This window comes from Strongylocentrotus purpuratus, unplaced genomic scaffold (genome assembly GCF_000002235.5).
Source record: "Strongylocentrotus purpuratus isolate Spur 01 unplaced genomic scaffold, Spur_5.0 spur5_scaffold_16, whole genome shotgun sequence".
In the NCBI taxonomy this organism is placed as follows: domain Eukaryota; kingdom Metazoa; phylum Echinodermata; class Echinoidea; order Camarodonta; family Strongylocentrotidae; genus Strongylocentrotus; species Strongylocentrotus purpuratus.
Window position 1 is genome coordinate 32,745,957 of NW_022145601.1, and position 18,357 is coordinate 32,764,313.

At 38.3% G+C, this 18,357-nt stretch overlaps 1 protein-coding gene, 1 long non-coding RNA gene and 1 other non-coding gene across 3 annotated transcripts; all 3 read left to right on the forward strand.

The window, feature by feature from the left end:
• The first annotated feature begins 911 nt into the window (after positions 1 to 911).
• On the forward strand, positions 912 to 3,246 carry LOC100891126. Its single transcript, XR_004064411.1, has 3 exons — positions 912 to 1,028; positions 1,484 to 1,638; positions 3,105 to 3,246. It is a non-coding gene; the product is annotated as an uncharacterized LOC100891126 (transcript).
• Positions 3,247 to 14,726: 11,480 nt separating this feature from the next.
• On the forward strand, positions 14,727 to 16,171 carry LOC115924790 (coagulation factor VII-like). Its single transcript, XM_030987618.1, has one exon. It carries the CDS (start codon positions 14,902 to 14,904, stop codon positions 15,973 to 15,975), a length of 1,074 nt encoding a protein of 357 aa, XP_030843478.1. The 5' UTR covers positions 14,727 to 14,901; the 3' UTR covers positions 15,976 to 16,171.
• Positions 16,172 to 17,128: 957 nt separating this feature from the next.
• LOC115924644 lies at positions 17,129 to 18,354 on the forward strand. Its single transcript, XR_004064412.1, has 2 exons — positions 17,129 to 17,322; positions 18,258 to 18,354. It is a non-coding gene; the product is annotated as an uncharacterized LOC115924644 (long non-coding RNA).
• The last annotated feature ends 3 nt before the right edge of the window (positions 18,355 to 18,357 follow it).

An 18,357-nucleotide genomic window follows, 5' to 3' on the forward strand; every position in this document is an offset into this window, starting at 1 on the left:
CCGATCAATAAACCAAAACAAATCTAATAGTAAAATCATGCATTGAATCAGTGAATAGTAACATTTTGCATTGTATATTTCGATTAAATTAACTAGATACAAATAAATCGAACGAAAATATTATTGCAAACACTATTTCGTAAGTTTAAATATTCGAGAACGAAGAGGAAAGACACCCCCACAATAGTGAGGGAGGGAGAGAGAGAGAGAGAGAGAGAGAGAGAGAAAGAGAGGGGAGCAGACCAGTGAAAGCCCGAGAAAAATTCAACAAGGGGCAAGAAATATTGTAACAATAATAGTCTCAGATAATTTTACAACGACAATAAATTCCTATGTACACATACACACTTTCCACACACATTCACAAAATATGAAGAGGTTTCGTCGTCTAGTGCAGCGTTTTTATAAATTCTCTAGGGGTGCCGGGTGGAAAATTAATTATAGACAGGCACGTAGCCAGAGTTTGATGTTTGGGGGCACATATATGTAATCGATCGAGGTAAAAAAGGGGTCTAAAAAAGTTCAATCGATCTTTAAAATTTAGGGGGGCACGTGCCCCCCCCCCCCCCCCCCCCCCCCGTGGCTACGTGCCTGATTATAGACGCTTTTTTTTTTATCCGTTTTGAAATTAACGTCAATCTTTTGGAAACAAGATATTACAAACCGCTATGTATTTTCATGAAGGAATCACATTTTAAAGACAATTAAATGTCTTTCTAGGTAGTGAGAGTCAGTATGGAGTCCGTTTGGCGGCGTGAGTAGGTACTATGTGTTTATCTTGCGTCCCTGCCAATCTGGTAAAGGTGTTACATAGCGATACATTTTCAAAGTAATTCGAGACCATAAAAACATAACATAACATGGTTGGTTTCTATCAAATTCGCCCTAAGGTGCTGTGAACGGTATCTTCGTCAACCAATACAACCAACTAATCATTCCAAGCTTCGATGAACGACACGCAGGAAACTACTCATGCGTTGTATACTCTGGGGACAGGGAATTATGCATAAGATCAGAGGCCAGTATAAGTAAGTTCCTTCTTTTCAAATATCGTTCCTGGTAGAATAGATTGCCTTATAATGATAAAGTATCAGGTTGGTTTATTTGTCAATACTAAGAGTTAAGTTTATTGTTCAAACAAACAAAACGAAGTCAATTGTATGAATTGTCTCATTTCTACCTCCTTCGCACAAGCGCAATGTAAAGGGCAAATGGAGAGCCACTACCCCAAAACGTCCAATTAGGAAAACGAATTATCACAGCTACTTTTATATGATACATATTAAAATCATACAATTTTATAAATCAAAATGATAACGTCTGTCGGAATAACAAACAGGGTCGGGAAAAGATTTTCTTGCTGAATTACATGGATCATCATCGGTTTTGCATGGACATTTCCGAACCCCCTCCCCACGCCAATGTTTAGATACACTGTTCCTACATTTAATTCCTTCATTGCCTTAATTTGCATTGCTGACAGCTTTCGACCCCCGAAGCTACTTCGAGTTCGTTCCCGTGAATGCGTATGTCAATATCAGTGACGGTCATCAGTTCCAGTGCTCCCCCAAAGAAAACACATGGAGTGTCATCTGGGAGAAGGATGGGCAACCGCTGGAACAAGGAAACCTGCTCATCGTGAGTTACTAATTTTCTAAATTAAGGGCAGTTGCCCACTGGGGTCCCCAGACAAAAACTCATGAAATATATTAACTCATTTATTAAGCAGAAACGGATAGGTCATTGAATATACACATTTCGATGATGGTGATGCAGATGAGGATGGTGGTGATGATGATGAAGATGATGATGATGATGATGATGATGATGATGATAATGATGATGATGATGATGATGATGACGATGGTGATAATGATTCGAATGAAAGAAGAGATGACATGGTAAAGAATGAAGAGTTGACACAGAAATTCTACCTTGAGTATTCTGATAATAACATCGTTTTAACTTTAGCCTTAAATGAGTAGAGGATGCAACATGATTTAATAGATTCTGGGAGAGAGTTCCATAGGTCAGGACCATGGTCTTATGGATCTATGGGCAATAAGTAATTTCGGGTTGACTAGATGAAAATTGATGAAAAAAAGGCAGCATACTATTTAAATACTTAAACATGATCAGTAAACTTTGTAGCGAATTTATATCGCATACTGTTTGGGTTTTCAGTTGGTAAAATATTGGACTTGTGTGAGATAAATATGGTGAACCAGTACATATGCGAAGGGCTTTCTTTTGCTATAATTATAAATAGAGTTGATGTTGGTTTTGGCGCTGGTGGCCCATACTAAATTGAAATATGTTATACACGGTAATATCAATGAATTATAAAGCATAACAAGCGTATACAATTTTCGAACTGGGATCAATGTTATGAACTTGCTATCGTATGGAAGAATACAAGAATGTTGAAATATATTAGCTAATGAAAAAGACTGAAAAAATGTCATTTTTCAATTTGTTCTCATTATTCAAAGAAAAGTTATTCCGGTTTATTCTTCATGAGCCAAATTTATTGATGAAAATTGCTTTAGTAAATGATTCATTTCTTACTTTTCCTGTGTTGAGACCCTTTTCAAAGGAATAACGCAATATATAGGAACTCTTATATTATTGCTCTTATTATTTGTTTATTGAGGAAAAGGCCACGTTCTCACAGCTGAAATCTTTTGTTAACCCATGATTCTGCATAAACAGTGACTTTCGATTGATCGGTCAGAGAGATGGACGTATTTGGAGGATATTGGATGTTCCCCGTTAACGAGAAAAGCTCCGGACATTTGTGAACAAACGTTACGTTTGAAAATGAGAGGAAAAAATGTTCAAGCCCGTCCTAATTTTTCGGCCGTCAAGAAGAACTAAATAATTTCTGATGTGTATTGCGTTTACGATAAAATAAAATAATTTTTATGAATTAAACAATATATTCCGAGGATGTGAATAATAATATATATATATATATATATAAATAAAATTAATTTAAGTAAACTTGGGCCCCTGATCTTCTCATGAATTCAATAAGGCTTATATATAAGATGTATTCCCATACATTCAAGTGGTTCTATTTATTTGTTTCTTTTATCTTGCAGGTTGGAGGAAACTTATATCTGACAGATATAAGGGATGAAAATGTAGGAAAGTACACTTGCGTTGCTCGTGACCAGTTCAAGCGAACCAAGGGTCGAGTACATGCCTGGCTTTATTTGACTGATCCACCTCAGGTTGACATTACTTCAGGTAGAGCTTAGGATCAAAGCCTTTGAGACCGTATCCGGACACTTACCCCCTTGACATCCACCCCACGGATAACCAGCCCCAGTCAACTGCCCCCAGACAACTACCCCCTAGGACAATTACCCCCTAGGACAACTGCTCCCCGGACAACTACCCCCAGACAACTACCCCTAGGACAACTACCCCCTAGGACAACTGCTCCCCGGACAACTACCCCCTAGGACAACTACCCCCGGACAAATACAACTAGGATAGTTGTCGAGGGGGTAGTTGTCGTAGAGGATGGTTGTCGTAGGGGTAGTTGTATTTGGGTACTTGTCCGGGTGGCAGTTGTCCGGGGGTAGTTGTCCTAGGGGGTTGTTGTCCGGGGGTTAGTTATCCGGGGGTAGTTGTTCCAGGGGGTAGTTGTCCTAGAGGGTGGTTGGCTAGGGGGTAGTTGTCCTAGAGGGTAGTTGTCTTAGGGGGCAGTTGACTGGGGGTGGTTATCCGGGGGGGGGGGGTGGATGTCCAGGGGGTAGGTGTCCCAGAACTGTTAGAGACATGTCGACGGTCGTCATTAATTGTCGTTGGAGTGATCTACTCATGTACTACGACAACCACTACTTCTACTACTACTACTACTACTACTACTACTACTACTACTACTATAGTAGTACTACTTAGTCGCGGACTGGGTATGGAGGGGGGGGATTACTCATCCCCAGCCCCCTGTTTGGCGGTTAAAAAAATAGGGAAAAGGGGAAAGGAGAGAGAAATGAAAAGAGAGAGAGAGAGAGAGAGGGGGGGGGTTGTTGAGTAAAAAGAAAAGGAAAAGAAAAAGAGTAAGGAGAAGAAAAAGAAAGCGCTACCCTAGGTAATCAGGTCGCCAACGTATAAATCGGTGGTGGGTCCAGATGGTGGCCGAATCGACTGTGCAATCCCCCCCCCCCCCCCCCTGGTAGCCTTACAAAAAAAGGAAAGAGAGAGCGTGGAAAAAATAAAAAAAAGGGAATGAAAGAAGAGAAAGAGCGAGGGAGGTAGAGAGAAAGAGAGAGAGAGAGCTAATTTTTGAAATGTTCAAAAGGACTGAAACGTTTCGAAAATGGGTCCAATAAGCATTTTGAGGATGCGCAAGCTTGGGTGTATAGAAGGCAGCACACGGACACCGCCATAATCTCCCGAAGGAAATTTAAAGCAGGGCTCCCACAGTCCCACTTAGCCGAGTTGTTGCGATCTGGCGCGAGCTTGAACTCACGTAAACTCGCGTGAACTCGCTCAAAATTTACTAAATTGTATGGTATTTGCATGAATTAACATACGACGCATTATCGAGTTTCCTACGATGGATGTACGAGTGAACCGAGCGCATTACGAGTCACGCGAGTTCGGCATAAGTTGCGATGACTTGTGTACGACTTGTACCGATCAACCAACGAGTTATTAAGATCTTCTAACGAGTGATAAGAGTTTTCAACAATTCATATGCGATCAAGGGGCGGGAAATGCATCATTTTGGCCAGGGGCGGAGTTGGAGGGGGAGGGGGCACCAAGAAAAAAGGGCACCTTCAAAAAGAAATTTCAAAGCGAAAATAAACAATGTTTTAGACGTTGGTATATACCCTTAAATTGCGATCACATTATCAGGGATGATTTCAATATTTGTTTCACTTTGTACACAGTACAAGATATTGTTTAAGCATCATAATTTGCAGTTGAGTGTGATGGTCCTCTAATTTATTTGCGACTGAGCGAACGGGGCGAGGACATTTTTAAAGATTTGTGAGGACGTAGTTCGAAAAATTAAATCTGATGAAGAGCAAAAAAAACATCCTGATTTTGTTTATAACGGAAGACTGAAAAGGCTTTGATAAGTAACATAATCATTTATAAATGCGAACGAGCTTTAGAAGGAGGTGCTGTTAATCGCTTGAAATTAGGGGCGCGTTTAATGATGATAGGAAAAGGGGACACTCATCAGAAAAGTAAAGGAGCTCGTTTCAAAGTACAAAAAGTAATTATCAGAGTTGAAAATGGGGCACTTCTTACACCTTCTTAAAGAGGCACTCACCAGGGATGAAAAGGGGCACTTATGAAAATAGGAAACGGGCATTTTTCGACGGAAAAGGGGCTCTTATCTGATTTTGATAGGGGCATTTATAAGAGGTGAAAAGGGGCATTTATTAAAAAGGGATAGGTCCCTTATTAGAAAGGAAAAAGAGAACATGTGAAAATATAAGGTGCGCGTATCCGAGTTAAAAAGTGGGTAGTTACTAACAGGGAAAGGGGCACTTCTTACAAAGGAAAAGGGGCAATTTTCAAAATAAAAGAGGCACATCTCAGATTTGAATAAGGAAAATCATCAGAGGTAAAGTGGGCACTTGTTGCAAAGGAAAATGGGAAATTGTCGAAGGAAAAGGGGCACTTGTCAAAAAAGAGGCACTTATGAGAGGTGAAAAGAGGTAGGGGCACTTCTACAAATTAATAGGGGCACTTTTCAAAGATAAAGGGGCACTTTCCTATGTAAAAAGGGCCGGGCACATTACGAGTACTTGAAAAAGTGGGGGCACTTTACCCCCTGCCCCCTCCCTGCTTCCCTGCTTCCCTGCCTCCCGGAGAGGGCTGCCTCTGATATTGGCGTTCTCCAAAATAAAGATGGATGCCAGAAGCATATAAAATAAAGATGGATGCCAGAAGCATATTTGCTCGATATGTTGGAGGAAGAACGGGTCTTGATCCTCTGCACAACTGTAGGCCAGCTGACGTATCATTGTGCGCTCGTCATGCTCGTTATGCTCGCCCTGCACTCTGCTCATGCTCATACGAAACTCGCCTGAAGTCCCCGTACTCTGTCTTAACTCGCGTTCAGATCGTAGGCAACTCGGCATGACTCGCAATACTACCGTCGTGCTCATACTCAACTCTTGGAAACTCGCGAATAGCACTCGCGTATACTTGAAAGTGGCGAGTTGCTACGAGTTATGCAGAGTGCAGTGCAAGCATGTTACGAGTAATGCGGGTACATTACGAGTGTAAAAGAGTTCACCTCGAGTTGCAACGAGTCAGTGAAAATTTTGAACATGTTCACAATTTGTGAACTGCTCGCGACTTCGAGGAGAGCCGTAAATTATTAGGGGCTTTTCGTTTGTTTGGACGAGGACGGCGTTCCCGTCCTCTAACGATGCGAATTGGCGTCAGACACCCGTCCTGTTCACTACCTTATAACCCTTTTCGTTTTTAGTCGACACCCGTTCTCTTCACGATGACGTAATGACCTCCGCACGCGCTTATTCAATTTCTCCTTCTTCCACTTCTTATTTTATTCTTCGTTTATTATTCTATTATACTCTCTCTATTGATATTCTTTGTTTTTCCTTCTTTCACCTTCTCTTTCTCTCTTTCCTTATGTTATTCTCTGTTTTTTCCTTCTTTCACCTTCTCTTTCTGTCTTTCATTATGTTATTTTTTGTTTTTTCCTTCTTTCACCTTCTCTTTCTGTCTTTCCTTATGTTATTCTTTGTTTTTTCCTTCTTTCACTTTCTCTTTCTGTCTTTCCTTATGTTATTCTTTGTTTTTTCCCTTCTTTCACCTTCTCTTTCTGTCTTTCCTTATGTTATTCTTTGTTTCTTCCTTCTTTCATCTTCTCTTATGTTATTCTTTGTTTTTATTATTCTATCACTTTCTCTTTCTGTCTTTCCTTATTTTATTCTTAGTTTTTTCCTTCTATCATCTTCTCTTTCTGTCTTTCTTTATGTTATTCTTAGTTTTTCCTTCTATCATCTTCTCTTAAGTTATACTTTGTTTTTATCACTCTATCAATTTCTCTTTTTGTATTTCCTTATGTTATTCTTTGTTTCTTCCTTCTTTTATCTTTTCTTATGTAATTCTTTGTTTTTATCATTATATCACTTTCTCTTTCTGTCTTTCCTTATGTTATTCTTTGTTTCTTCCTTCTATATCACCTTTTCTGCCCCAAACGGTCATCATCCACGTCATCATCCACGTCGGATCAAACAATATGGCGATGAATGACTCAACAACAATAGAGAAAAAAGTGGAGTCACTGGCCCTTCAAATCCTAGGTGAATGCTCTTCCGTGAATGCGATTACGATTAGCTCCATCATCAAAAGGAGAGCGTATCAAAGTGACCTCCTCAACAAATTGAATGACACCAACAGTCGACTAAAATCAATGGCCCTATCCCACGGATGGGACTTCATCAACAACGACTCTATCGAGCCAATTCAACATCTATGCAATGATGGCATACATCTCAGTCCTGAAGGGGTTAATGTATTCGCCCAGAATCTTATCCACCACATCAACTCAGAGCGAGATAGTTGATTACAGAGAGATGATCAAAACGATAAACCTGTATTCTCCATCTCAAATGATGTTCAACAAATACATGTTGATCGGAGGACTTTATCCTCCACCTACGCCACTCGCCACCCTTTCCCACTTAACCCGCAACCTTTCTCCATGGCAATGCAGAATCCGCATCAGCAAACTGCGTCATATGTGTCTGAAGGACCGCAACTGCAACCTCCTACAATGAGCTATGCGCATGCTGTTTCTTCCCCTCGCTACACAGGATGTTTTTACTGTGGTGAAACAAATCACAAGCACATACACTGCCGCTTTGGAGAAAAGATTAGGTGCTACCTCTGCCATGGGTGTCGATCCCGGGGGGATGGGGGGGGGGGGGGGATATATCCCCCCAATATTTCAGGTGGGGGGGGGGATGGCCTGTACAATCATCCCCCCCCCCCAATAATTCACCATCAAAAAAAAAAATGAAGAGAAAAATGAATGATGAGAGCCCGATGAGAGTAGTTAATGGTTATTACTCGCAAGATGACCATCAATATACACATTTTGCTTTCTCATTTTCATAATACATACATATATACGAAGTAAATAAGACAACCGTATATGAGACAAGAATAAATTGAATTCTCGCTCATACGGCTTCATCAGGAATTGATGAATTTATTTAATTTGTTCAATCAACAGCATCATAGAAATGCAGTGCGCCAAATGCAAAGACGCAGCGTCAAAAAGCAACGAGCTAAACGTTAAGCGCGAAGCGCAAAAGTAGCAATCTGCAATGCACATCAGACAATCCTGGAAAGTGTAAACATAGATGAACTCTGTTACGATTTCGTTATGAGATCGGAGACAAGGAGAAAGATTTTCGGACATTAGTATGACTTATAAAATAGTTCACTAGTTGTCATGTTGTTTCCGTTCACCCTTTTTAAAATTCACGTCATTGTATCTTTATTTTTATTTTTTTCACTCATTTTATTTCCTGATATTTCCTAAAACATTTTTCATTTTTGGAGAAAGATTATTATGTCACAACTTATTTGTGACCCAACTTATTTTCAGTGGGAAAACTTAATTCAGACAAGGATTAATACAGAGAACAATACAACGAATCGTCTTCTTTCTCTAATAAGTTAATGAAGAGGGCAAAGCTGTTAGGGGGGAACTAAATTCAGACCTGGATGAAGAGTAATAATCTATAAACGTCAGAGCTTCCACGCGTGGGAAGGGGAACTTGATTCAAACATTAAGGATTAAGAGTCAAGAATGGTACATCGAATTGTCTTCTTTCTTTAATAATCTAATGAAACGTCAGGGCTTCCGCACTACGCGCGGAGGAGGGGGAACTTGATACAAACAAGAATTAAGAGTTGAGAATGGTATTTCGTATCGTCTTCTTTCTTTAATAATCTAATGAAACGTCAGAGCTTCCGGGCTACGCGCGGAGGAAGGTGAACTTGATTCAAACAGGGATTAATATAGAGAACAGTACAAAGAATCGTCTTCTTTCTCTGATAATTTAGTGAAAAGGGCAGAGCTGTTAGGGGGAACTGAATTCAGACCTGGGTTAAGAGTAATAATCAAATGAAACGTCAAAGTACGCGATACAACATATCGTCTTCTTTTACTAATAATTTAATGAAACGTGAAAGCTTCCGCGCTACGCGCGGAATGGGCGAAAATGAATACAGACAAGGATTAAGAGTAATAATTTATTGAAACGTTTAAGCTTCCGGAGGGAAACTGAATTCATGAAGGACACGGTACAACATATCGTCTTCATTCTCCAATAATGTAATAAAATGTGAAAGCTTCCGCGCTTCGCGCAGGAATGGGCGAAAATGAATTAAGACAAGGATTAAGAGTCGAGAATGGTACATAGAATCGTCTTCTTTCTTTAATAATCTAATAAAACGTCAGAGCTTCCGCGCTACGCGCGGAAGAAGGGGAACTTGATTCAAACAAGAATTAAGAGTTGAGAATGGTACGTCGAATCGTCTTCTTTCTTTAATAATCTAATGAAACGTCAGAGCTTCCGCGCTACTCGCGTAGGAAGGGGTGCAACTTGCCACACGCTTCTACCTCTTGGTTGCTTTTATCCATTGCCGAAAATATTTTGGCACCTATCATCCCCCCCAACCACGGATACAAATCGACACCCTTGACCTCTGCAATGAAACTGGACACAAACGTAAATTCTGCAAGAATACATATACCTGCTAAAAAGCAGGCCAGGAAGACTGTGCCGATAATGATGCACTAAAGAAACATTCTCCTAAAAAGCAAGTGAAAAACTTGAACACTCACAAAGCAAAGGGCTTGAAAGTAGCTCATTTGAATGTGCGAAGCTTGTATGATAAACTTGACGAAATTAATCATTTGTTGAAAACTATGAACTTTGATATTTTATGTCTATCTGAGACCTGGTTAAATAATTCTATTGCTAGTGAAATTGTGAAAATAAATGGGTACTCCCTCTATCGGCGAGATAGAAATGATGGTCGCCGAGATGGTGGCGTTTGTATCTATATAAAAAGTACCTTATCATTCATTGAGAGAAGTGATCTTTATGACAATTCCCTTGAATTAATCTGGCTTGAAATTCAAGGGCTGAAACTAGCAAAGTTACTTGTATGTTGTATTTATAGACCTCCTGATACAAATACTGAGTATTTTGAGAAGATCACAGAAAATTTTGAGAAGGCAAATGACACAAATATGGAATTACTTATACTCGGGGATTTCAATGTCGATTATAAACTTAATGAAACTCTTCATGGTAATCCTGTTCATTACTTGGAGAATTTATTTCTATTAACCCAATTGGTCACCAAGCCCACGAGAGTTACTACAAAATCAGCAACCTGTATTGATCACATTTTGAGCACTATACCTGAAAAACATATTTTAACTGACGTACTTAATATATCATTGAGTGATCACTATCTTGTACAAACTGTCATTGATTTAAAAAATACAAAAGAAATTCATAAATTGAGGCGGTTTCGGGATTTCAAGCAATTCGACGAAGCCCGCTTCCTTGAAGCTTTTAAAACCAATAATATTTTTGAATTGTCTAACGAAAATTCTCTGCCTCTGACTTTGGCATGGATATCCTGGAAAGAAACTTTCTTGAAAATAAGTGATGGTTATGCACCTTTTAAAGAAGTACGGGTAAAAGATCGATATTGCCCTTGGATTACTAATGACATTATTCAGCTCATGTATAAACGAGATCATTTGAAGAGTAAAGCTGACTCAACGAAATCTCATGATGATCATTGTGAATATGTGAAGTGTAAGAATTATGTTAACAGATTAAGAAATGAAAAGAAAAAGGCTTACTTCAATGATGTGTCTAAGAAATATAGTAATAATGGTAAGAAATTATGGAAAGAAATGCAACAGGTAACAGGCATGACTAAAATGATAGTTCATCATCTTGTTGTATAGACAGTGATAAAATGAATGATTTCTTTGTTAATGTTGGTAATAATATTTCACAATCATTTCCTCAGAGTAAGTCTATCAAATGGAAAAACCCAACATGTATGTATGAATTCAAAGTAGAGTCTCTGAAAAAGGAGAAAATACTTAAATATTTGCTTCTTTTAGATAAAAATAGTAATACTGATGTACTAGGATTTGATACAAGGTTACTCCAAATAGCAGCACCGTATATATATATATATATATGAATCCTTAACAGATATTTTTAATTCAAGCATACAATGTGGAGATGTACCAGAAGACTGGAAATTGGCTAGGACAACTCCAATATATAAGGGAAAAGGTTCTAGGAATGAAGAAACAAACTACCGTCCCATCTCTGTTGTGAGCCATATCCCTAAAATAATAGAAAAAGAAATTCAGGAACAACTGCTACGTTATCTTCTTAAACACAATCTTATCAATATTGAACAACATGCTTTCCTACCGAAACATTCAACGACAACTTGTCTGCATAGAGTTGTCGATGAATTTTTTGATGCATTCAATGAAAAAGAAAAAGTTGGGGCTTGTTTCTTAGATATATCGAAATGTTTCGATAGTGTAGACCATGATATTCTACTTTTCAAAATGCAGCAATATGGTATTGCTGAAAACATGCTAAGATGGTTTTCAAGTTATCTGAAGGAAAGAAAACAAGCTGTATTCTCGCAAGGTAAACTTTCTGCAAAAAAGGAACTGTCAGTAGGGGTACCATAAGGAGGAGTACTTGCCCCGATTATATTTTTACTTTTTATCAATGATATATCACAATCAATCAAATCTGGTAATCTAACAATATATGCTGATGATGTTATTTTATTTGAAATAGGGAAAGATATGCAAACAATAACCTCTATACTCCAATCAAATATTGATTCTATTAATAATTGGTACAAACAAAACCACCTAAGAATTAATGTTGACAAAACAAAGAGTATATTATTGCAAACGCGTTCTCATGACATTCTGAAAATATATATTGATGGAATTGAAATTGAGCAGGTCAAGTCCATACGATACTTAGGCGTTGAAATTCATGAAGATTTAAAATGGGATATTCATGTAAATAACCTATGTAAATCTATTGGATACAAGATCCGTTCCCTTGGAAAACTGAGGAAATTTCTTAGTTCTTCTTTACTGAACACTCTTTATAAATTTACAATACAACCCTGCATCGATTATGGTATTTCTGTCTGGGCCAACAGTGCAGATAAACATAAAACTAAACTACAAAGATTACAAAAACGAGCCGCACGTTATATTACTGGCAACTTTGACCTGAATGTTTCTTTCAAAAAAATTAGCTTGGCAAGACATTAATGAAAGAAAAGACTACTTTCTTGCCACACAAATGTTCAAATGTATACATGGTCTAGCCCCTCCACAGCTTTGTAATGATATCGAAATGTTTTGTGAACGACATAATCACCATACTAGGAACAATGATAGTCTTAATGTAGTCCCACCTGAAGCCCACCTCTCAATTTTTAAACAAGCCCTTAAATTTTCCGGTGCTAAGCGATGGAATGACATTCCCCACTTTATACAAAATGCCCAAACAATTGAAACTTTTAAAGTGATTTATAAGAAGTTTTATTTTTAATTTAATTTTTGTAAATATTTTTATATCTATTGTTCTTTTTTGTATATATTCTTTTTAAAGTATTTTAGTAAAATGTATAATACAATAGTATGTTATTTCTAATGATACTTATATTTCTGAGTTATTACTATTTTGTTTAAATTTTATGTCAACATATACAGATTATTTGAAACGTTGTTATATATTTCACATGTGATTTGCTTTTTAATGTTAACAGGACCATGTTGAAAAACAGTATACCTGAACATATTATCCTGTATAAAGATGTTTTAATAAATAAATAAATAAATAAATAAATTTCTCAAGTTATTCTTTGTTTTTATCATTCTATCACTTTCTCTTTCTGTTTTTACTTTCCGATTTACGCTGCGATGTAGCAAGATGACGTCATTCTGATGACGGGTCACTAGTTTTCTGACGAACCTCAAATCATCGATGAACGGGTTCGCAAATTTGGCCTGACGACGCCAGACGACCCGACGCATGCGCAGATCGCCGAAATGACGTCACATCTTTGACGTCGACTATGTCGACGTGACAAACGAAAACCCCCTAATGTTGTAAAAAGTTACGCCGAGCCATACCGAGTTGTCGCGAGTTATCCCGAGTTACAAGAAGAGCTACTCGCCATAACTCGCCAATACAACTCGCCAATACAACATCGGAGCGGTAAATCGGAGTACCACGCGTAATACTTTTAATCGTACATAATACAGTCATAGGAAGTCTGCATGAACATTTGTAGTGTAGGCACAGGGCATACCAAGTGAAATCATGTACGCGTACGTTGCGTGCTCGCTATACGTGATCTAACAATGCTTGGACATAGACCATAATACATAACATAATCTTCAAACTCCCATCAAATATCAAATAAAACTTGCAAGATTTAATTGCAAATAAATTTATTTTACTGACCTATAATAATGTGTAATTCTAGATGTATTTAATTAATCACATATCAATAAAGTTGATATTTCAAAACTAAATTAGAAACAGTCAATCGAAACTCGGGATAAATCGGGTGCGGCAAGACTAGACTCGGTCGTGCGTAACAAGTTCGCAAGATATAGCGTAGGTATCGCCCGTCCGTGTGCTGCCCTCTATATTCCCAAGCTTAAGCCTCTTTCAGATTCAGATTCAGATTCAGATTAATTTTATTTAAAGTTTGACGCACGGGAATGAATACGCCATGACGCGCGCACTGACATAGGTGTGACAAAAATGTTACCCCTGAGGTCAAGTTTATATATGCACATCGAATATCATTCAGAAATGACAAGTCATTCATGAGATATGAAACGAACAAAATTCATACAGAAAGAAAGGAAAAAGGAAGAAAAAACTTATATTCTGACAAAATCAATAGGTGCTCTGCTACGCTACGCGGCAGAGCACCTTAAAAATGTAGAAAACAAATTGCTATTCTGAGTGACGGGTCGGCTATATTGGATGTGATGAGTGGGGGAGGGGGTGGGGGGATGCGAATCGACCGCGACCCTCCCCTTTTTGTGGCGGCCTGACATTAGAGAATAGGGAAAAAGAGAGAATATATAGAAAGAGAGAGAGAAAAAAGGAAAAAGAGAGGGGAAAAAAGAAGAAAAAAAAAAAAAAAATGAAATAAGCTGAATTGAAAAAACTCGAGAGCGTCCGCAGGCTAGCGTACACGTTGGCTTTGGCCTCCCTTGTGGAAAATCCTGGATCCACCACCGCTGCTACTATTACTACTAACTAATACTACTACTACTACTATACTACTACTAGTACTACTACCATTGCTACTGCTTACTGCTGCTACTACTACTCCTCCCGGTACTTCTACTACTACTTCTACTATGTCTACTATACTACTACCAGCCTCTACTATTATTAGCCTATTAACATGGTTACAGAAAGCTAATATTATGTAGATACAATATTTGTATTTTCACTCAATGGGAATAACTCGCTTCTAATTCATTGAATGTCATATATTAAGATGCTGAAATGAGCTTTTATTGATCTCTACTCTAACTTACATAAATGACTACAAGTACTTTTTTGTATTGTTATATTCCTAGTTTGCGGCACAATTACTTACTGGAAAGAGAGCAAATCACAAACTACTCCCTCACCAGCTCAAGTAATAGTTGCTCAACCCGAGGAAGTTGGAATATCAAGCGAATGGAGCAGCGAACATACAAACGAAGCAGTCTCAGGCCGTGTGGTCGGAGGAATTATAGCAAATCACGGTTCGGCGCCCTACATGGTCCGAATCTGGGAATACAGGCCTGAGAATGCACGGGATCCATGGACCTTCATCTGCGGTGCGACACTCCTGGACCAGAGGTGGATTTTGACTGCTGCGCATTGCATGTTTGACAAGAACAAAAACTTGATTAAAAAGGAAAACATGAATTTATTTTTCGGTGACCATGATTCAAACGAAAGAGAAGAGTCGGAAAAGAGCCGACAGCCAGCGGAAATAATTGTGCATGAAGATTATAACAAGATAAACCTTGATAATGACATTGCCCTGATACGTATCGACCCACCACTGTGGGAGTTCACTCCTTACATTCGTCCTATTTGCCTGGCCCCTTGGGGTCTGTCCAGTCGTCTCATGGAGACCAGTATCCACGAACGCACGACCGGACGCGTGACCGGATGGGGACAAGAGACTTTCAGTGGTCCAACCAACCGGTTTATGAAGGAGGTGGAGCTACCTATTGTTGACCGGCACATTTGCGAGGAGAGTGTTCATGAGAAAGAAGGGGAGTTTACTGACAGCATGTTTTGTGCAGGTTACCACAGTCCGCTGCGGGACGCTTGCCGAGGCGACAGTGGGGGTCCATTTGCTTTTCGTCATGATGATGGACGGTGGTATCAACTGGGTATTGTAAGCTGGGGCGTCGGGTGTAATAAGGTGGGGGAATACGGGTTCTACACAACCGTCTCTAGATATCTTCATTGGTTACGTTCTAAGAATGTAACAGTTGCATATTCTCCAAACGTAGAGAGAAGGTTCAACGAGAGTCGACACAGTGAGGCCCTTGCCTTTACAGAGAGATCTCCTAGCATTTTGACGGTTGCAGCAGGTAGCGTGGTCGACCTAGAGTGTGTACCTAACAGAGATGATGCGTCTGTTCAGTGGTTCATTGGGAATAGACCAGGTAACATGTTACTCTCTACATACAGAAAATGCATTGTCAGAATACATGTGTTGATTCCAAACAGTACGAGATGGGTTGGTAACAACACTCACATTTGGTCTATGCAGCGTCATGTTCGTGAAATATGGAGGGTAATGCCGACACCACACCAGACCAACATCAGCTAGACCATGTGCAGGAGAACAAACAATGAAATTACCCCCAATTAGTCAAAAAGTGGTCGGTTTGGAGTCAATGTACATTCGTTTTGGTTAAAGCATTTTTAGATGTAAAGTAAAAAATTTGTCTAGTATGCCAAAATTGACTCAGGAGAAATTGACGCCGTTGCATGTGACATACTCCTATAAGAGATTAATCATTCTGTTTTAGTCTTAGAGCAATTTTATGTTTTGTTTTGTTTCTTTAAGGAAATGTCTTGTAAAAGTGGGAAAGGCGTTTTGGAGCATTTCTCATTGTTTTATCCCTATGAAGCAGTGTCCCATGATACAGAGATTGGATTTAAAGTGTATTCATGCATCGCAAATGACAAGACATATTTCACAACTAGACATTGAATTCGTAACGGAGACGAACTTGGTGATCTGCCGCTTTGATCAAGACATATCACATGAAGAAACTCAATGGGTGATTTGGTCTTTACAAAAAATATCTACCCTCCACGCATATAACACGCCTATTTACAAGCTCATTGTGAGATTTGATACACTACGCAGCTGATCTGACATCAAATAAAACAGAGTCAATGAGAAATTAGGACTTTGAAAAAAAATCCCACCCTCCATTTATATAACGCGTACAAATAGAAACCATAATATCACCTTAAATTGGAATTTTGACCACGATCCCATCTTTTGATCAAATATTAAATCATTTGTTAATTAATTAGGTTCGTTTGTAGAGTAAAGTCTCAGCTACAACATAACAACATATGGGAGACATCGGAGTAGAGATAGACGAGATATATTCAAAACAACAATGCCAAATATTACCTAATCGAATCAAATTGAATTGTTTTCCTTCAGTGGGCTCGTACAAAATGGCGCCTAAATGACGCCACGCATCATTGCCATGAATCAAAAATATTTTCGCTAGGTTCAATGATCCTGCATATGGCACATGTCATGACAATTTCATCGTCATTAAACCATGTCATTCATAAGATATAAACCAAACAAATTCCATACGGAAAAAAAAAGGAAAAAAAGAAGAACTACGCTAGACGGCAGATCACCTAAAAAGAAAGATTCTGACGAAACCTGTTTCGTTGATCGAAACTTATTTCTAGTGGATTTGCTGATATTTACTCTTTTCTTGTTCATTGAAAGATACCATAGATTTTTCGGTTTACGGCCGTTTATAGGTGGCTAATTTTAGCTTCGAAACATGTCAGAAAACCCGAGGCACAAGTTTCGACCGAAGGCTTGAAATTTCAACCGTATGTGCAGATTTCGTCAAGCTAGAAGTTTGGCCGACTCTCATTATGTTTAAGAAAGTTTATAGTTCCTGCCCAAGAAGTAAGTTTGCTTTAATATTAGGTTTAATGACTTTATGAACAAATTACTAAAATGTGAAACGAAAAGTGAATTCTCGTGGTTTATGTTCATTTGCATTTAATTTGCATATTTCCTGTCGCTGCAGTAAGATATAAGAATGCGACAAGTTTTGTGGGAAAAATGAGATATGAAAACAAAATATAATCCTTATAATGGAAAAGGGTATGAAAGGAAATAACTATCGAGATGAGGTCAAGCTGTTTTTATTAATAATTCTTCAAGAATTTAATGTTACTTTCCTGTGTTTAAAAGGAGGTGCAATTTACATAGGTTTTGAGCATGAAACCAAAACTGAAGTTAGCACATCAATTTGTTGCATTGTTTACATCAATGAGTGTTTTTGTCAGGGGCTTATGTTTATGAAAGCTTATAAATCTGTACAACAATTATTAATGGAGAAATCAAAAAGGCATGAGGGATTTATATGTTAACTGAGTGTCTGAAATGAATCAAACTGGGCTAGGTTATTTTAACTTGGTTAGAGAAAAGTTATGCAAGAGTTGTGATGTGCATAATAATATTGCAAGTTGAATTTTGCTCAAGTTGAACTTGATATACATGGCTTGAGATTTATTTTCCAATACAAAAGGATTACTGGAGTAGTTTACACTTTCATATTTGCAAGGTAATTATTGCAGATATTTCATGAAGATAATTATGATTTAGACTACATATGTATCTGATGACTAGTGGTCATGATGCAAGATAAGATACAACAGTTATTATTCAATAATGACACAGAGAGACATGTTTTGATAGTTCAGTCAAGTTTATTATTTATATAAGAAGTACAATTCAGAGCTTCATAGTCTAGACAAATATGTATTCAGTGTTAATCAAGGTACTGAAGGTACATGTCTAATTTCCGGTTCAATTTGTTTGTTCTTTTTATGCAGATTGAATTATATATTCTTCAACATCTGAACTGCGTTGTTCGACGACATTTGACTCACATCGTTGGTCATTTGATTAAAGTACAAATCAACGCCATAATAC

What these genes read in the sequence shown, in the direction of transcription:
- LOC115924790 (XM_030987618.1), top strand. Translation starts at nt 14,902, where the DNA reads ATGGTCCGAATCTGGGAATACAGGCCTGAGAATGCACGGGATCCATGG.